Source organism: Barbus barbus (assembly GCF_936440315.1).
Source record: "Barbus barbus genome assembly, chromosome: 36".
In the NCBI taxonomy this organism is placed as follows: Eukaryota; Metazoa; Chordata; class Actinopteri; order Cypriniformes; family Cyprinidae; genus Barbus; species Barbus barbus.
Genome location: NC_136714.1, coordinates 19,737,058 through 19,759,056, shown reverse-complemented (window position 1 = coordinate 19,759,056; position 21,999 = coordinate 19,737,058). Strand labels below are relative to the sequence as shown.

The 21,999-nt window shown below is 36.3% G+C and overlaps 1 protein-coding gene across 1 annotated transcript; it reads left to right on the top strand.

Annotated features, from left to right (window-relative positions):
- Positions 1 to 6,104: 6,104 nt before the first annotated feature.
- On the top strand, positions 6,105 to 20,682 carry LOC306855986 (pyroglutamylated RF-amide peptide receptor-like; the record flags this gene model as incomplete). The annotated part of the gene is made up of 6 exons (XM_079394949.1): positions 6,105 to 6,435; positions 9,264 to 9,422; positions 10,046 to 10,107; positions 13,218 to 13,450; positions 18,363 to 18,460; positions 20,186 to 20,682. The coding sequence occupies 6 exons, from the start codon at positions 6,105 to 6,107 to the stop codon at positions 20,680 to 20,682; spliced, it is 1,380 nt and encodes a 459-aa protein (XP_079251075.1).
- Between the last annotated feature and the right edge of the window lie 1,317 nt (positions 20,683 to 21,999).

Genomic DNA, 21,999 nt, shown 5'->3' with positions numbered 1-21,999 from the left:
ACGTATCACCACACAAATGCGAAGGGGCTTAGTTTTGAAGGAGCTCTTGTTCAAAACAGTCAGGAGAAATGTAAGTGGAAATGGCTGACGGTGAAGCAACTTGTTGGAATTCTTTCTAAAATCTTTTTGGCCAACCCCATGCAAACCTTCTTCAATCATCAAATCAAAGGACCTTTAAACCTGAATGGCTTAGATGAAATTCCAGACAGCTTTTCCATAGGGGAAAAGATGGAGGACTACCTAGACACCACAATGCCATGTGTAACGACGACAACAACAATGCAAGTCAAAGGAACAGAGCGTGACTTTTCCAAAGTCACAACAAGCAGCAAACCCCCAGTAACTTCAGATATGATTGCAGGCCTGTGCTCTGTGCTCATTCACCGTACTAGCACCGGTTTGAAGAGATGCCTTGAGAGGATGATATTAAACAAGGAAAACTACACCACTTCTTCAACGCGCTCGTATTTCTCTGCTAGCAACAAACCACATAATGCCAAATTAGAACTCCAAAAACAGAGCCCTCTTCAACTAAATGAAATCGTTAATCACAGTAAATATACTACACAAAAGCCACACAACAGTGAACTCAGTGCCGAGGAAAATGATCATTTTTACTACTTTAACGGCAAAATAAAACGTACAATGAACCACTTTGACATGAAACATCAAAGAACATGACAATGGATAAAAATACATCACATATATATCACATATTACAAAAAATGTAAAGGACAGTTTTACCAAAAGAAACTTGATTTCAGATGAAATTCTGAAACTAAACTTTCTCTGTTCAATTCTGTATTTATTTACAGTATATTATTTATTTGACCAATCGCTTGTATATAAGAAAGCCATTTTGGTACATAAAAAAACCTTGTTTATAAGTCAATGCTATAAATCAGTGTTTATTGTCTTGTAAATAAATATATTTAAACATCCTTAAAACACAATAAAGTTGCGTAAGATTGTTTTCTTGTTCTCTTTAAATCATTCCTTCTTCAATCACACATAGTTTTAATTAAAAAATGAAAATGGGTTGCATAACTTATACAGCATTATACAGACGTTATATTGATAATGACACTCCTTTTAGTTAATTAGAATTAATTATGGGTGTGTGTCTCATCGGGTTCTAATTCTATGCTTAGTTTGCATGATCTACAATAAATTTACAATTTAAAATAAGCTGGAACTGAAATTCTGATGTATGTGTTGATATGGGTAACATTATAGCCACCAGCTGCATCGAGGTGAATGTCTTATGTCTTATCATATGTATATAGTAAAACCCAGAGACTCAGATAAAACAAAGATAAGGGCACAGTGTGACATTCCTGTCAAACGTCCTGAAGCAGCAAAAGAAATGTTGCTGGAGCCTATGACGTGATGAGGTTATGGTGGTTGTCTCACCTTACGGTAGAAAATATTAAGGACTCCAGATAGTACTCCATGTCAAGAAATACTGTTCCAGGACTTGGCTCTACTTCAGTCTGTTCTTAGAAAACATGGCTACATGTGCAGATGCTTTATAGTAAAGTGTGTATATATTGCAGAAGTGCGCAGGATCAATCATACGCCATGCACTTGGCTTTATAGAGGATATCATAAAGAGAAAATACAGACTGCATTAATACCACCAAAGGTAAGCTATGATACTTTACAAGATTTAAAATAGTAATTTAGTATAATATTTAATTGATGCAACGAGAAGATTAAATATTTTCAATTTTGGATACATTTTGAAAGATTTATTGTTATTTTGCTTTATTTTTTATTTTTTGCTGTCTGCAAGAAAACAGTCATTAGGAAAGATTCAACATTTAGCTGAATTACTGATTATAGTACATGCTATATTACATTATTTTAAACATAATGAGAATTAAATTGAGATCACATTGACAGTACAGAAAAAAAACATAAAATCCCAGTAATTACACACCATCTATTAACAAGAGATTGAAATCAGTATTTGTTTTGTGTTTATGGAAGTTTTTTTTTTATATATATATAGTGCTGCACTAATACCATTGAAAAAAAGACCCAAACTCTCACTGTATTTTCTTGACAGCTTATTAGGAGCTTGCTAAGAAGGAAGATGCATTCATCTAAACAAGGCATCACTTCAAAAACATGTCTTATAATTGGTGTATTTCATGTTAAAAGAAAAACAGTGACAAAACTGGACAAGCAAACAAAACCTTCTTACTGCACTATTGACCATCATTCTGGTCAATTCACAGATGGATTTCCAGGGAATGCTATTGATGACACCGCTGAAAGAAGTTTATGGAAACAGGTGTCAGATTTAGCTAAGATGCTAAGGAATATTTTCCCATCTGCCACACGGTTGAGAATATTTATAAATCAAAAAGGTTCAACCATCTGTCCTATACACCAGGTTACAAGATATTCAAAACCGCACCAAGGAGTAGAAATCGAAATAAATGACTTAGCGGAAAGCGCTATGAAATTTGCATCCAATTCTAGTAATGATGCTGTCGTCTACATGGAAAAAAAATACTGGTGTTATAAGGAATGGGAGTTTTCCAACGGACAGCAAAGGACAGCATAGTTACAGCAGAGACTAAGACGTTAGCGACAGATAAGATACAAACAAACGCCTCATCTGCAAATGACTCAATACAAAGAAACCAAGTTCCACTGAGAACGTTTAGGCAAAGAAGAAGCATATGGAAAGGGCAATGACTGTCATAACAGATGTCGAATCAAAAGCAGGTAATGACAAGATGACTTCAACCATGTCATTTAGTCAAACGGTTTTAAAACCACATAATGCAGAAGATAAAACAAAAGAATCAAGCGTAACAAAGAGCTTCGAGACAGAAAGCACTAAAGAGCTTCTGTTGAGTACAGAACATACAAGTAAATTAGAAAATCCAGCCACCTCCAGAAAATATGCAAATACTGTTTCATTTACAAAACAACAGATGGGAATTACAACAGTGCTGACTGAAACAGACTGTACAACAGAACTGGAAAGACCATCAGCATAAAATGAAGGAAGTGAGAAGAAAATATCTTCAGGGGGCAAAAAAACCAGGCCAACAGTGGAAGCAATTCAGGAAACCACAAAATTTGGTCAAAAACAGCAGACAAGCTTCAGTGGAATTAGATAAATGATGGCAAAAGCAACATCAGAAAAAAGAAACAGAGTATCTGATATAAAACAGAAAATTGCAGAAAGACTGTCAGAACCTGTTGATTTCATTTTAAACAATATTGAGACAAAAGTCACAAATGAAACACTTACACCAACCACATCCACAAAATCTGCAGAAGATTTTACAATGAACAGAGAAGAGACATTAATGACAACAGAGACTCTTGAAACTGAATGTACAACAAAAATAGAGCTACAAACACCAGAAGATGAAACACCTGTGAAGACAACAGCTAAAACATATGAAGAAAAACAGTCAGAGCCTGCTGATTTCATTTCAGAAAATACTGAGTCAAAAGGTACAAATGAACCAGCAACACCAACCATGTCCACAGAATATGCAGAAGATTTCATTTCAACCAGACAAGAGACATTAATGACAACAGAGACTCTTGAAACTGAATGTACAACAGAAATTGAGTTGAAAACACCAGAAGATAAAACACATGTGGAGAGAACAGATACCACGCATGAAGAAAGACAATGGTTTAAGTTCAGAACATCTTGCAACAGATACTAATGAATTAGTTACATCCAACCCTTTAGGAAGACATGAACTAAAGAACATAGTTACTAAACATGAGATAGAAATTACAACAGAACTTCCTGAAAGAGAATGTACAAAAGAAAATGAGAGACTGACACCAGAAGATAAAACACCACCAAGCAAAGAAACAGAAGGATCACAGCCTACAGATGAAGATGGTCGCTTTGGACTAATTCATCGTACCACCTCTGGGATGAAGAAATGCCAGGAGAAGATGAAAATGAATAAAAATTACGTCACACAAATTACTACATCAAAACCACAAGAGCCTTCAACTATGAAACATAAGCAAGATAAAACTTTCATATTGCAGAACGCACTGCAATCATCAACTCTTAGTAAATATCAGAGTTCTAAACAAATTACCCAACAAAATATGGATCAAGTTAATGCTGAAGATGAAAATAACCACTTCTACTATTACGGCAAGTTAAAAAGAGTTGAAAATCATGCTTTGAGGCTCAAGTATGATTAACATCTGTTACTCTAACCAGATCATAGGCCAATCATAGTATTCTTGAAATAAAAATTGTAATTACATAAATTATGTAACTGTAACGACCCACAGCTGGTCGCATTTTCTCTTATGTTACTTTTAGAGATCAAATCGAGGTATTGTTAGGTGTCACTAAATATTAAACATGAAATGTTATAATTGTAAAAAAAATGTATGGCAGCTTTTTTATGTATGTTTCTTGTAACTTAAGCTATGTAGCTACATAATTACATAAATGTAATAATTGTAAATGAGTGTACAATATTACATTGTTTCTCTTATGTTGTCGATCTAAGATAGATAGATAGATAGATAGATAGATAGATAGATAGATAGATAGATAGATGAAGGAAAAGTATTAGCAGATGAAACGTCACAGCTCAGGGGAGTGTTTCTGTAGCCTACTGCTCTGTCACCTGATTATCCCTAGTATGTTCAGTTAGTTGAATGGTGGACTGTCAGTTTGGTTGCTGTCTTGCAAGAGTAAAGCATGACTGAATAAAGGTAAGAAAATAAATATACAGATAAAACGCGCTAGATATGCCGAGGAGCAGAAGATGGTTTCCAAAGTGTATCATTGAGTCGTTCAATAAGAAAACCGAGAGAGAAGTTCAAACGAGCGTCGGAGAAACTTTGAAGGAATAACGAGCCTCCGGATCAGATCACAGAGCGGTGGTTTTGCTAATTTGTGTGAAACATCTCTCTTTAAACAGAGAATGGGAACATTTGGACTATTTATTAGATTACTTTATAACATGATCTCGAGTCGTCTGTCTAGATGCGAGAATTATTCGATTTCATGTGTGTGTGTGTTTGTTTAATATTCGATGCAGGTATTGCTGTCGAATCTGTTGGTTTAGTGTTTTACCTGCAGTCGTAACCTTTGACAATATCACTTTTAAGTTAACATTAATATTTTTGCTTTTAATTAACGATTATATGGCAGAAAAAAATATGCAAACAATAATTTTCTCTGATGAAAATCAAATTTACTGTTTACTGTTTGGCTATATAATATAATTTTAAGAAAATATTAATATGGGCGAACGGTGCAAGACAAGGGGACGTCTCAAGAACGGTACCTTAGTAAACAAAGATCTGAGTAAATAAGGTACACAAATATGCATTTTTCCTCAATTGTTTGAGTAAAAAGAGTACTCAAAGCTACAATTTCACTATCATCTTTTTTTTGGATCTTGCTTAGTTTGAGTAAACTATAGATTGACAGATTTTACCCAAAAGTTTGGACTGTGTTCTCAGAACAAGGATATTCAAATCATCTGAACAGAACTATATGTGTCTTCAATTGTCAGCATATTGCAAGATTCCAAGGCAACGATGGACTGAACTCAGTCCAGAATGGAAGCAATACAGTTACCTGGACTGTGAAGATACCTAAGGATTGTTCTATCAGACAATGTGATATTATGTATTAGCAAGAAGGAGCTGGAACAGCTAAAGGGCATTCTACTGGCATACTGAGATTGGACAGTGGGGGGGTCATTATAATGCTAGTATCACACAATTTTTGACTGAAGAGGTTTTTGTCAAGCTGAGCAGCCTGTCAATAAACACTATAGACTGTCTTAAGTGGCTTAAAATCAATGCCTGCAAAGCATGTCCTTAATAGGAATGAGATAAAGGCATGAATGTTTTCATCAACAACAAGGAACAACCATGTAAAATGCCTGTAAGCCATCATTTACAAAGAGAGACAGATCAATACAGCACACATAACCATTCATTAATGTAAATTGTGAAGATCGGATTCCACAGATTGTTGAAACAAGTCGCTAGACCACAATTGCTGCTAAAACCAAATCATCAAGCATGTATTGGTGTTATTCAAACAGATAAAACCCTAAAAGACTATCAGTATGAACCTGACTGCCCATCTTCTGGACCTCATGCTGAAGGCTTCCAACCTCTCTCGCTGGCAGTTCATCCAGGAATTCTCCATTCCTCCTCTGGTGGCCGTGCCCAGACTCCCTAGCACCCTGCTTCCAGTTTTTGGTCTGCTCTACGTGCTCATCTTTGGGCTTGCAGTGGTGGGAAACGGGGCGGTGCTGGTTCTCTTATGTCGCAGGAAGGCTCTACAGTCTCCCAGCACCTTTTTCATTTGCTCTCTGGCACTTAGTGACCTCTTGATATCCATAGTGTGTGTTCCTGCCACACTGCTGCAGCACTTCTTCACCAACTGGTTGGCAGGTAGGCTTAATTATATTCACACTTGACAGAAATTTTACTTTCTGTTATTTTTATGCATCATAAGTGTCTATACCCATTTGGACACCCAAGGTATCCTGTTGCATATAGCTCAACTTCAACTCTATTATGTGACAGCTTTGGGAAAGAAAAGGTTTAAGGATAAATACTTCATGCATGATCAAAGTCACTGACAAATGAAACAGGGCACTTGACCTCTAGTGCATTCATCTCACATTTCAGTGCTCATAGATGGTATACTGTTGTTCAAATGGTAAAGGTTTTCTGTGCTTTCTACACCATTTTTCCCATCTTTCAAAAACTACAGTTCAACAGCAGTTTGTGCCACACTTCAGTAAATGTGCACAGATTAAAAGATTAACTTGTAACATGAATTCATGCCAGTCGATAAATCGTGTGCAAAACTGCACTTAGGCCTGAAACTGGATTTTTGAAGTCTATCCATAATAATGGAGTTTCTTGGACCCATGTTACTGAATCGAAATGTGAGGGTTTTATAGCATCCTTGAAGCACAGATATGAGCACCGAGGTTTTTTAAAAAGACATAAAATGTGTTTAAAACTGTCTGGCATCGCAAAAGAACATCAGAATTCATTTATTTTCCATCCGTAAGAATCATCCTCATGTTCTCCCAAACCTGTTTGATTTTTTTTTTTTGGATTTTTGTTCTGTGGAAAATGCCTCAGTGTTTTTTTTTATTTTTTTATTATTATACAATGGGTGTCAAATTGTCCAGTGTTGTTTTGGACCCCATTGTCTTTCATTGTCAGTTTGGATACAGGTTTGACAGTGAATAAATTATTTCTTGCATGAACTGTCACTTTAATTGGACAAATTTTGTCATTATAACAGACATAACAGACATGCAGTTCTATCATTGCTAAAAACTTAAAAAAAACTGGTACATACATTACTTATTATCCTGCTATCAAACATTTCAGTGGACCTGTACATAAGTTTTGTTTGGCCTTGGTTGCTTTTTCTTCAGCTGAAATCTTGCTGATGGTTGATTAATATTCACGGTCATTCTACAATGGAGCTGTCATTCTGATGCGATAAATATACAAGGCGTAAGTACATAAATAAACAAGTTGTCATGACCAGACACAGACTCGCTGAGACCAGAAGGACACCGTTGTGCTTAAACATCTGCAAGTAGCATATTATTATTGCATTTATCTGTGTTTGTGTGATATTGTTTTTTGACAACTTCGTTACATGCAACACTTAAATTAGAGCTCCAAGGCTAGATAGAAGGTCACCATTGATTAAAAGAGATCTTGTCCCCAGTGGAACATGCAGTTGAATTGTAAATGAGCACTTTACCTGACCAGAAGTTCTTAGAATCCTATTAGCCGCAGCAGTCCATATTTCTACAATAACAGTGTTTATGCAAATAACATGCTTGTCTTTGCGTGCTTGGGTTGCTGTAGAAGCAATGTTTAATGATTATTTTTCATGTTTTTTGAAAGTAGTCTTTTATGCTCACCAAAGGTGCATTCATTTGATCACAAATATAGTAAAAACAGTAATATTGTGAATTATTGATACAGTTTAAAAAAACAGTTTTCTATATTTTATTAATCTGTAATGCAATCTGTTACATTACTGTAATCTGCAATGTAATTTATTCCTGGGATGGCAAAATTGAATTTGCAGCAAGGATTATTCCAGTTTTCAGTGTCAAACAATCCTTCAGAAATCATTCTAATATGCTGATTTCGTGCTGAGGAAAAATGTACTTTTATTATCAATATTGAAAAAAACAGTTTAATATTGTTGCAGAAACCGTGAAATCATTTTTTTCTAGGATTCTTTGATTAATAGAAATTTAACAGTCTAACATTTGTATTGACATTTTTGACTAATTTAATGCTGAATGAAAATATTTATTAAAATAAATACTGATCCAAGCTTTTCTAGTATAGGGTAATGGGATATAATGCAAACATTGTGTAAAATATATTTAAATGACAGTTTGATCCATCAAAATTTTAGATTTCTAGTGTTTGATGCATCATGAAGTATACCGTGGCCACTCAGTTCTGGTTATTTTATTTAATCAGAATACATGGCTACTGTTGAATGGCTGTCAATGTAAAAAAAAGAAAGAAAAGAAGATGCATTTGCAGTCAGATGGTGTATATATATAACCTCGATTATCAGTAGTACATCAAGCTGTCTGCATTTAAAAAAAATGTTTTTTTACTTACAAATCAGGCATAGTTTGCATTGCCTATTCCATTAGTATGCGCCATGTTGTGTTTTAGATTCTATCGTTTCCAAGAATCAATGATGTTTCATCTGATGACACTGTATAATGAAGGACAGTCATGTCCAGCACACAACAGGTGGATTATGCCAGTGTGCGTTTGGAATTATGTAGGATCAGTGAGCTGGAAAATAAGAATTAGTGGGTTATAGAAGACTCTGCAGAACTGCTGGGAGAAGATTGCTCCTTAAATCCATAGCAACACAAACCCAATCTGATCTCCTGCATTGTTATTATGTGGAACATTGTGTCAGAAAATGAAGCCTGTGGTCCTACTCCACACCTCTGTCTTCATCAATGTTCATAAAGACCATACAATCACTACCCACACATTTCCTTCTATTAGTTGGAAATTGTCCTGCAAGCCTCGTCAGTACTTCTTCTTATAGTGTTACGTGTCAACACTTAAACCTATGTACTGTGTATACTGTATATGAAAACAGGTCAGCCAGTTTGTTATTCAATACTTTACAGTCTTTAATCATTTGCCTGTTCTGTAATTCACTCACTGTGTCCCATTAATTTTTTGACTCACAGGTGATTTCCTGTGCAAGTTGATACCATTCCTACAAGTGACAGCCATCGCAACCAGCATGCTCACCATGACTTGTATTGCTGTAGAGCGTTTCCAAGGAATCCTTTATCCTCTGCATGTCCGCAACAGCTACTTTCTTTGTCATGCGTTCAAGATGCTGGGTGAGTTATGGAAAGAGAGATTATTAAATAACTGAATTTGTTAATTCACTTCTATGATGTTACTGTACAGTAAGGAAATTAAAATATTATTTCAAATATTATTTCAACTTTATAGTAAACTAAAACTATTTATTGTATTTTCCCCCACAAAAAAATATATGCAGGGTTTTTTCCACAGATTTTTTTACTGTTAAAACGAGTCTCATCAAAAGAATAATTACAAAAAATCAATCAATCAAATGGTAGTAATAATAATAAAAATACACAATTAATTTCATGATTTCTGATCAGTTTTTAGAAAGCAGAATGATAATTAATGTCATCAGATATAGTGAATTTAGTTTGTTGACTCCTGAAAAAACTGAGCTAGACAATAGTGACACTGTAGAAAACAACAAATATTGTGTTTTTGCCTTATTTTACAGTGCCAATATGGTTGGTTGCCCTGACAATCTTTCACAAAGATATTTTAAAGAATATTTTGTCTATATAAACGTGGCAACCAAATTTGAACCCCATTGACTTATGGACAAAAACAGTGACCATTTTCAAAATACATTCTTTTGTGTTCTTTTGAAATTCTACAAAACTACAAATATTATGTCTTGTCCCTCATTTTACAGTGGCCGTGTGGTTGGTTGCCCTGGCAATCGCGGCTCCTATGGGGTTTGTTCAGAAAGTGGAGGTAAACATGCAACCTTAAGAAAAAATACTACATTCACATTCTGACATTTCCAGAACAATCCCTATCCATTATACAGACCACTATTTTTAGATTAAACAAGCAATTTAGAGATTGCTCACACTCTGGTGCAGGGACATATTATTTAACAGACAAAACTCAAGTCATTAACAGTCAAAGATAAGGAACACAATGAAATAGGTCATAAACATCAGTATTCAGCTCAGATACTAATATCAGCTACATCTATCTGAGGAAAGAAAGAAATGCCCTAGTTTTCATTAAGTTTATGAAATGCTTTGTAATTATTAAATCAAAAGATTACATGAAAGAAATAGAAAAAAAGCAGCTGATGGTTTATTGTTGTTTATTGTTTATTTGGATCCCCATTAGCTCAACAATTCCCTAGAATATCATTATACACAGTCATTATATGGGCAGTCGTGGCCTAATGGATAGAGAGTTGGACTTGTAACCTGAAGGCTGTGGGTTCGAGTCTCAGGTCCGGCAGGGATTGTAGGTGGGGGGAGTGAATAACCAACACTCTCTCCACCCTCAATACCACGACTGACGTGAGACCCTTGAGCAAGGCACCGAGCCCCCAACAATAGGGATACACACTAATCGTGAGTCATTAATATACATGTTAGATCTTAAACTATTCACTTTATTAATAAAAAAAGTGTTAAAATAATTAGCTATATCTAAGGGTTTAATGATAAACTGTCCCTCATTTTCTTTTTGGTTATTGCAATCAAATTATGGTCACTACAGCCAACTGCGACTGATACTGCCTTAGAACACAATTCCTGATTGTTGGTAAATATGAGGTCAATGCAGCTAGAAGTACTAACATTGTTAACCTTCATACTAATTCTTGTTGGTTGAGTAATTAACTCTGTAAGATTACAAACGTCAGCCATTGATCTGAACCTTTTTGTCAATGAGCAGTTTTTTAAAAGCCAATCAATATTGAAATCAAGTAAAAATATGTCCTTATTTTCTTCTGTTACCCTATCCATATTTTCACATAGGATGTCCAAATACTGCACATTAGCACTGGGAGGCCGATATCAACAACCAACTAAAATTGGTTTGCAGTGTGAAACAGAGATGTAACTATTCATTAGGTCTTTCCTTAAAATAACTCCAAAATGTTCCATATAAAAAGCTACTCCGCCTCCATATTTATCCCGATCTTTCCTATGCAATTTATAACCATTAATCATAAGCTCAAGATTACTCATAGATGTGTCTCAGACAGTGCTAAAACTTGAATGTTATCTGAATTACATATCCTCGCCACCTGATGTGTTTTATTCCTTAGGCTACATATATTTAAATGTGCAAAAATCAATCCTTTCTTTGACAGCTTCGATAAAAGATAGGGCTGCACGATTATGACAAAAATCATAATTGTCGATTATTCCCTTGAAATTGTAATTGCTATTATTAATTTCAATCATCACAATTTACATTGAATGTTGTTATATCATTGTTTGAAGCAACCGCATGCCATATTTTTAGATGAAAATAAACAAGCTGAAAACACTAGCTGAAAAACTTCTATAGTATTAAGCCTCAAATGTTAACGGTACTGTATATTGAATTGGTTTCTTCTTTAAATAAAAAAGTAAAAACATGCATGGTATTATAATGCTATACTAAAACTAAAATTAAAACAATGCAAAAACCCTTAAGATAACTTGTAGAAAGAAAAGAAAACAACAAGCACACAGAGTAACATAAGTGGATTCTGAACAATTAATTGCTGCTTTAAACAAATACGTAATTGTGGCATCCGTAATTATAATTTTGATTAGAAATTCGATTAATTGTGCAGCCCTAATAATGAGATGATGTAGAATTGTCCTGCATCATAACAAAACCGTAAACAATGAGTAAATTGTAGAAGGATAATAGTTACAAATCATTAAATTTGTAATCACATGAGTTTGTGTTCGAATATTTCCAGTTCTGGGCAAGATGATTAACTTGTCATATTTCAGGATGGCTCTTTCACCTCTATCACGTGCAGCTCTTAATTTAGGCAGTAGTTCCTTTCTTCTCAACTGAAGAGCCTCAGAAAAGTTTTCATTAATAAAAATATTTGGACAATATTTGATTTTAGCTTCTTGGCTGAAGACATGATAGACTGTTGGTCTTTAAAGCGTAAAAGTTTAACAATTTTTCTGGGTTTACCCCCCCCCAATTCAATTTCCATTTCTGAGTCATCTAGTCCTAATTTACTTGAGAGAATTTCCCGAACTTTTACTTCATAATTCATCCAGTTTTCGTCTTTTTCATCAGCGATACCATCCACAATAATATTTGTCCTTCTCATCTGATTTTCAACACAATCCAGTTTGACAAGGAATCCGATTCCTCCTTTGATTTGATTACATCCTTTTCAAACTGCCTTATCTTTACCTCAACATCCTTGTATCCAGTCATTAATCCGTCCACTTTATTTTGTGTGAATTCCAGACTGGCCTTAACATCTTGAATATCTCTGATCATTCCATCCAGTCTTTTTTTGGTTTAAATATAAGCAGAACATGTCTTGACTCTTTGACATGCAATTTTCATTTACTGCAGCTACAGATAACAGATGCATCAACACTATTAGAATCAAATTAGATGTTGCTATGCTAGAGGAGACCATTGAGGGCTTCAAATGCAATGCCCATTATGTATTCATTGAGATAATAATGCCTTTCACTTATCATGTTTGTGTTTTTGCTTTATGTTTATTGTCCTTGCATGTGCAGCTTTTACACATTTTTTTCCTCGAACATATTTTGTATGCATCACTTCAATGAAATTATCATTGATGTTATGCTGTTTCAGGCATTCAGCAGATAAACTTCATAAGAAGGATACAAATCTGTCTTTAACCATTAGCAATGCCTGTCAGTCAGTAAATCAGACCGTTATAATTTATTTGTGAATTAAAAAACATCATTATGAGCAGCGTTATACAATATTATTTGATAAACAAATTCATTAGATTGAATATTTAGCTGGCTCTAGCATTCCCTCCATCTGTCTTTTTCGAAATAGAAAATAATGAAGGATTCACATAATAAATTGCCTCTTATTTAACTACCCAGGTGAAATATGACTTTCTGTTTGATGTCCACCACACCTGTTGTTTGGAAGTATGGCCAAGCCAGAAGCAGAGGAGAACCTACACTACTTGTCTGTCCGTCCTGGTGTTTCTGGCCCCCCTGACGACCATGGCCATCCTCTACTGGAAGATCATGCGGGAGCTCTGGGGCAAGCACAAAGTACACAACGTCATGTTTGAAACGCTCCCAGGATCTGAAATTAACAAGATTACCAGGTTAGTCTACAACAGGGGGTTCACTTACTATTTAATTGTTTATATCATTATTGTCGCAAAAATAAAATAATGCATTAAACAAAACATTAATATTAACTTAACGTCAACCAAAGTTACAATTACAGCAAGAGGCAAAATGTATTAAAGGGATACTTCACCCAAAAATCCACCTGACTTTAAGGAGCTTGAGCATTTAAAGGGGTCATGAACTGCATTTGTTTTTTTTATTTTGTATTGTTCTCTGAGGTCCACTTATAATGTTATCAAAATTTGTACATAAAAAAAACACATCATAATTTAGAAGTAATAAGCTATTTTCTGTCCTGTTTTTAACCCAATTCATCGGATGGATGCTGCTGTGATTTAGGTTTAAAATGCATAAATAACTCAATACATATCAAACGATCTGTAAGAAGATACAAAGCAATAGTGACCCCGTAATGAAAACAGTTACTCACACATGTGTTTCGACAATACTGTCGGATCCAATATAGTTGGCAATATCTAATATTTTCCTAAGGATGGTACTCCCTTAGTTAAACTTGGAGACTTCAATATCCACCTAGATAAACCTCGGGCTGCAGACTTCCACACTCTACTTACTTCTTTTGATCTCAAGAGAGTGTTAACTACGGCTACTCACAAATCAGGCAACCAACTGGACCTTATTTACACACGACACTGCTCCACTGATCATGTGCTGGTTACTCCACTTCACACCTCGGATCACTTCCTCCTCACTCTTAACCTCAACATGATTCCTGACACAACACATACCTCTCCACATGTTACTTTTCGACATAACTTATGCTCACTCTCACCCTCCCGACTATCTGCTATGGTTTCATCTTTGCTTCCTCCCCCTAAACAGTTATCATCTCTTGATGCAGTGCTACAGTGCTACTGATATTTTCTGTTCCACTCTGACGTCTTGTTTAGATACTTTCTGCCCCTTATCTTCCAGGCCAGCCCATACCACCCCTTCTGCCCCTTGGCCATCTGACTTTCTCCACAAACATCATTCTAAGCTCAGGGCTGCAGAAAGGGTATGGCGCAAATCACAAAATCCTACTGACCTTAATTTATATCGATCACTTCTCTCTGACTTCTCTGCTAATGTCTCCACTGCTAAAAGGAGTACTATCATGATAAAATTAACAATTCGCCTAACCCTTGCATGCGCTTTAAAACATTTTCCTCCCTCCTTTGTCCTCCTTCTCCTCCCCCTCCTTCATCAACTCTAACAGCTGACAACTTTGCCACACGTCTTACCAGCAAACATACTCTCGTTCACATCCTTCTTTCCACTCTCTGAGGCAGAAGTCTCTAAACTCATCCTTTCCAGCCATCCTTCTACTTGTCCACTTGATCCTATTCCATCTCATCTCGTTCAAGCCATTTCTCCTGCAGTTGTACCGGCACTCACATCGTAAACACATCCTTTCACACTGGAATTTTCCCCTCAGCATTTAAACAAGCTCGTATAACCCCACTTCTTAAGAAACCCACTCTTAACCCAACTCTTTTACAGAACTATAGACTGGTTTCCCTTCTACCTTTCATTAAAAAAAAACACTTGAACCAAGTCTCTCCCTTTCTCACACAGAACAAACTCCTGGACAGCAACCAATCTGGCTTCAGATTGGTTAGACATTCGACCGAAACTGCCTTGCTCTCATTTGTTGAAGCCCTAAGACTTGCAAGAGCGGCTTCCAAGTATTCATTACTTATCTTGCTGGATCTGTCCGCTGCTTTTGATACGGTCAACCACCAGATCCTCCTGTCAACCCTATTGAGAAAGGGCATCTCAGGAACCGCACACCAGTGGTTTGAGTCTTACCTCTCAGATAGGTCCTTCAAGGTATCTTGGAGAGGTGAGGTATCCAAGTCGCAACATCTAGCTACTGGGGTGCCTCAGGGCTCAGTTCTTGGACCACTTCTCTTCTCTGTCTACATGTCATCACTAGGTTCTGTCATTCAGAAACATGGCTTTTCATATCACTGCTATGCTGATGACACTCAACTCTACCTCTCATTCCATCCTGATGATCCGACGATAACTGCTCGCATCTCAGCATGTCTAACAGGCATTTCTTGCTGGATGAAGGACCATCACCTTCAACTCAACCTAGCTAAGACAGAACTGATTGTAGTTTCAGCAATCTCATCACTTCATCACAATTTCACCTTCCATTTAGGCTCATCATGCATAACTCCTTCAAAAACAGCCAGAAACCTTGGAGTTGTGATTGATGATGAGCTGAATTTCTCAGACCACATTGCTAAAACTGCCCGGTCCTGTAGATTTGCTTATAAATTTTTAGGAAGATCAGGCCCTTTCTTTTGGAACATGCAACACAACTCCTTGTTCAAGCTCTTGTTCTGTCCAGACTTGACTATTGCAATGCTCTCTTGGAAGGTCTTCCAGCCAATTCCATCAAACCTCTACAATTAATCCAAAATGCCGCTGCAAGATTAATTTTTAATGAGCCGAAAAAAACGCATGTCACACCTCTGTTCATCAATTTGCACTGGCTACCAATAGCTGCTTGCATAAAATTCAAGGCATTAATGTTTGCCTACAAAACCACCTCTGGCTCTGAACCCCTTTACCTAAATTTAGTACTTCAGACCTATGTGTCCTCTAGAAGCTTGTATTCTGCAAGTGAACGAACTCAACTCAATCCGAGCAGCTGAATCCTTAGCCATCTTCAAGAAACGCATCAAAAACACATCTCTTCCATATTTATTTAACCCTCTAACTCTAGTACTCTCTATTCTAATTGTATTTTATCCATCTGTCTTCTTTTAATAATAAAAAATAAAAAAACACTCACTTGACCCTCAAGTTTCTTGAAAAACTAACACTAGCTTTCTTTTTTCTATTCTACTTGTTTCTTAAAAAAAAAAAAAAAAAAACTAGGTTTCTTTTTTTCTATATTCTATCTACTAATTTTCTTAAAAAAAAACAACAACCTTGCTGCGTGTACTACATTAGGCTAACCGAGACTTGTCATAGCATTTGCATGTTGCTGCTCTTTTGTTGGTTTTGATTGCATCTGTTGTCCTCATTTGTAAGTCGCTTTGGATAAAAGCGTCTGCTAAATGACTAAATGTAAATGCATCGTCTTTTAGTTTCAATCTTTTAGAAAATCCTGTGTCGAATCGTTCCTTGTTTGTAAACACAGGCAGTAATGTTGATCTTCTTCTGCGGAGGCAGTGCTTATCCATACTATTACTTCATAGAGTAGAACATGCCCAAAGCTGTCGATTTGGCAGACTGCCTTCAATATAAGCTGTTTTTAGACTAACGACAAAGTTTTGAGTTCTGAAACTTACAGGATGTTTTTATAGTACAATGACAAGATCAAGGGAATTTTGGTTTCTCAGTTCATGACCCCTTTACAGCAGCAGACAGCAAAACTGTGGCACACACTTTTAATGAACAAAATGTTATCGTGCACTGGTGCATTAATATACAGTAGTTATCAGTTTTGGTGTTAAAATAAAAAAAATAAAATTGTCAAATATAAGTTCTCTCTTTTTTTTTTTTTTATATTGTCTTTTGTGTTCCACAGAAGAACAGTCAGGTTTGGATCAACAAAAGTGTGAGAAACTAATGAAGAATTAAAATTTTTAGGTGAACAAGCCTATTAAGTAAAATTATGTAATATAAAAATAATGTTGTATACAAGTACGCTATATGACTCAATGTTACGGTGGCTCAGTAGTGCACAACATAACGAAATCTCCACAATGCATGACTAATTTTGTTGTGTTGTGCTAATTTCGCTCCATTGTGCTGCAGCTTGTTTCTGTCATTTTGTGGAGATTTTGTTGTGTTGCGGCTTGTTTCTATCATGCTGTGCTAATTTCATTGTGTTGCGGCTTGTTTCCTTCATGCTATGTTAATTTCGTTGTATTGCGGCTTGTTTCCATTGTGTTATGTACTACTGGGCCACTGTAATCTGTACATCATTAAATAGATAGTTCACACAAAAATACAAATGCTGTCATCATTTACTCACCCTCATGACATTCCAAATCTGGACGACTTCAGTGTAACACCAAAGACAAAATTTTGGTGACCATTGACCATTGGCTTCCATTTTGTAAAGAGAACAACTGAGACATTTCTCAAAATATTTTCATTTATGTTCCACAGAATGAAGCCATAAACATTTGTTATGGTATGCGGGTGAATTAATGATTACAGAAAATTCATTTCTGGACAAATTATCCCTTTAAGGATTATTTTTAAAGGTTTTGCAATGTAAGCATCATTGCAAACCCTTATAAAAGTTAACCATGGTTTTACTTCAAATAAAACCAAAAGAACCATGGTTACTATAGTTCAATCATGGTAACCACAAATTAACCATGGGTTTGCTACACTAACCATAGTTTAACCATGGCATTTGTAGTAAAACTGTGGTTATACAAATGGTAATCAATACACCAAAAAAAAAACATGGTTACTACACTTTTCCTAAAACCATGGTTAATTTCCGTAAGGGAAGTATGTAAATACATTAATATGGTACAAAATTCTAGGTCGAGCTTAAAATGCAACATTCAGTTCTATACAATATATAACAGGGTGTCCTTGCTCCATCTCTATTTACCAAGGAGCCAGGTTGATGACCCCTTGGCTAATAGCACAGCATGGATAGCCATGTGATGAGAATCCTTATGATTTTGACAAAAAACACTTTTTTGTTTGTCACACTATGCTTTTGAAAGGTCTATTTAGCAGATGCTTTGATTGCCCGTATTGCATAACGTCTGCATTGTTGCTCTCGGATCACATGGTCTTGTTAGACTGGTACAAATGAAACAGTGTTTGATTGACACACCTGTATTGTGCTGTTATTGACATGCCTGTAACAATACAAATGCCTTCCATTCTCAGGAGGAAGAAGCGTGCGGTAAGAATGATGGCCACCGTGGTGCTGCTCTTTGCTGCCTGCTGGGCGCCTTTCCATCTGGTCTCCCTCCTGCTTGACTACGGTGCCACAAAACTCCTTGTGCTCTTCCCTCTTGCTTACTGTTGTCAATCTCCCTGTTTTTTTTTTCTTCCCCTCACAAGAAATAAAAAAAAAAAAAACCTTTTACACATGTCTGTCAGCCTATCCTTCCTGTTAGACTGTAGTAAATAAATTCTCACTTCAGATTCTCACCTTCTTTTCCACTTTCCTCCTCCTCAACCTTTCATAGAGGTCAACACCTTGTTCTTGTGAACCTTCGACATGCAATCGTTTGTTCTATTATTCCTCTTACAGTTATCACTATGGCAACTATTGTGAGTTTGGTGTAGCACTATAGTTTCTATACACATATTGTGTGCTCATTAATACAGGTGTAGCATTTATGTGCATGAAATGCATAATTATTTATAATTAATAATTAATCATTCATATACATCCTTAATTAATAGAATTTATGACAAAAAATTTTTTTAAACCAAATATACTTCATAAGCAAATACAGAATATCAGAACTCTATGAAATGCTTATGATTAGGAAAATTCACAGCAAATCAAAAAAGTCATCTTATTTATTTATATATCTCTGACCCAACCTCCCTGACCTATAGAAGCTATTTAGTTCCACTTAAGAGCAAGACTGTTTCCCATTCTATTTTTCAGCACATTTTTCCATCAGCACTTTTCGGTTTCAGTCTTTCTATACACATTTTAATACACTGATTTATTATAATATTTATTTTTCTCTGCCCAGTATTCTGTCCACTTCATTGTCATGTGCACAACATGTACGCTTCTTCTGTTCTTTCCATGTTCACGTGCTTCTCAGCTGCAACAAAAGCCTTTCAGAAGACAGCATAACCAATTCTTCTATTTCCAGCGAACTGACATCCATGAGCAGACACACTGGAGCCTCTCCGGTTTGGAAACGAAGGAAACAATGAAAAAGCACATGTGACACTAACATGCTTGCATCTCCATAGACTCACTTTCTACACTGAATACTGTTCAGCTAATCTTGACACTGACAGAAGAGTTCATTCCTTTTTAGTTTTCTCCTTTTTTCTTTTAAAAAGCTATTTAGTGAAAAATGAAAGCACATAGGAAGTAAACAAGTGACTTCTTTGTGAGGGATTGAATCATATGAATCATTTGAATGATTTGTTCAAAACCACAGATGAAGCAAGTCATTGAATGAGTCATTCAACCGATTTGTTCAAAACATTCAAGAACAAAACACTAGTATTTTTTTCAGAGACACATTGGTTCTGCTGTGGCTTTCTTTGGAACTGTTTGCGTTGATGGAGCAAAAATACAAAACATAAAATGCTGTTTACACCAAGGACAACAACAATACTTTAATAATCGTTATAATTCTATAAGAGTATGAAAGTTCACAATGAGGAAGGATATTGTTGGAATGACTTTAGAATTACTTTTTCCTGCTGATGCATGATAAAAAATTGCCAGCCAATTCAGAATTCAGCTTGACCAGTTAAAGTGGCAGAGGACGTAACTGCAGCACGTTGTTATAATAAACAGAATGATATTTTGCATTAGTATGGATTCTAATATAGCTAATATATACTCTAGACCTGGCATTTTTTAGTCCATTACCTATCTTGTGTTTTTAACACAAAAACTAGCTCTTAAAAGCCAATCCTGAAGCATTTTATGAAAGTTTTTTTCTTGATTTGTAGAGAAATTTCCTTTGATAACTGTACCTTGCATGTCTGTTCTCTGAACACAGGTCAGCTGGACCTTGATCTTGACTCCGAGTTTCTCCTAGTCAGCGTGGTTCAGATCCTGGGATTCAGCAACTCTGTGTGTAACCCGCTGGTTTATGCTGCCCTCAACACCACCTTCAAAAAAGATCTGCTGGCTCTGCTCACTCGAGGATGCTCTGGTGCAAGAGGTTGCTGCTGTAGCTCGTGCTCCTGTTGGTCCTGGAGGAGTCACAAACGAGTGGGCATCTCAGCAGTGGAATCAGTGGAACCCAGACGAGGCCTGGAGACAACATGCAGACAGGGAGGGATCAGGTCGTGGAGCAAACCAGCATGGGAGGCTGAACCAGAAAGGCCTACATCTAACATGTTCCCCCCCATGAACCTTCTCAGCGCCATCAGACCCAAAAAGACCTCCAGTACCATGATACTAAGTGTTATCGACCCTCCACACACAGACAGCACGTCTGGATCTGACCGGCCTCTCACAGGCATACTGGGCGAGTGGATGTCAACAGAATGAGATTGTGGTAATAGCTTAAACTCATCGACTTAATGACAAAAATCCTTCAGGAGCTTTAAACAATCTCAAATATCGCCACGGTTTTTATTTTTTGCTGATGATGTGGATTCCACAACTGCAGGCAGCAGTTTTCAGAGCTTTGAAGGATGTTTTTGTTTTTGGAGCTCAGTTATTATCTCCACGATAAGGATGGGAGCGAGTCACCATTGAAAGAAACTGAGATGGTTTTGAGGCGCTTTCAGTTTTTGAGTTTCTAAAAAAAAAAAACAGACCAAGAACAAGACCAGTTACAGTACATCATTAGTTTTAGTTCGGCTCCGAGAAAGACCAAAGACCATGTGTGCACCCTTCCTAGACTGTGGTAAATATTTTCTAGCTGTATAGATTATTTGTAGAACAATGTGTCTCATTTATTATTTAATTAGAATTTCTGCATGAAATCTGCCTTTATACGAAAAAAAATCATGATTCACCAATAAATTTCGTATTAAAATGCAGTACAAATTTACGAAAAAAAATGTAGGAACTGAAACCACACATACTGCGTACTCTGGGTAGCGTTATAAACAAATTAAGATTACATCTCAGATAATTTATCTTAAATGTATAAAAATGGTAAGAAAAGGTGTGTTACAGCTCGAGTTGGGATGTTCCTCTGCATAAAAACGCAGATATGTGTCTGGCTAATGAGAGGTATGTATAATACATGATTATTTTTGAAGAGATTGCTGGAGGGTCTTGCTTGCTGCGCGTGCTCTCAAAGTGCAAAGTGAGAACGCGGCTTTAGCATGACGAGAGTTGCACGGAAAGTCCTTATATGGAGCTGATTATTTGGGTGCGTTTTGTGTAGATTATTAACTTAAGGCACGCGGTCGCTAATTTAGAGCATTCCAAATTTATTAAAATAGAACGAAGTACAAATTCATATACGTATACACGTTCTGTACGTATTAATACGCAATTAATCTACTAAATTATTAGTGAATGAGAACCAGTTTCTTTTAATGCCAGTTTGTGGAGAGCAGCATTAAAGATTATTTGATGATTGTTTGGCTGTGCTTTTATGTCTCATATTCAGGAGTGTGTGCAGCCTCTTGCCTCAGGGAATGTAGATTCTGTCTCCATGGATAGGCCCAAAGTCTACTGGAAGTTCTTAGAGTCAGCAGGAGCCTGCAGAGACGTTTGGAGATGCCCAGCTGAGTGCGGACGACACACTCTCCATACAGCCTGACAACTCGGATTTATATCATGTTGCTATAGGCAAGATTTCACTATTCAGACAACCTAAGATTACATACAGATTGGTTGGCAGAACAC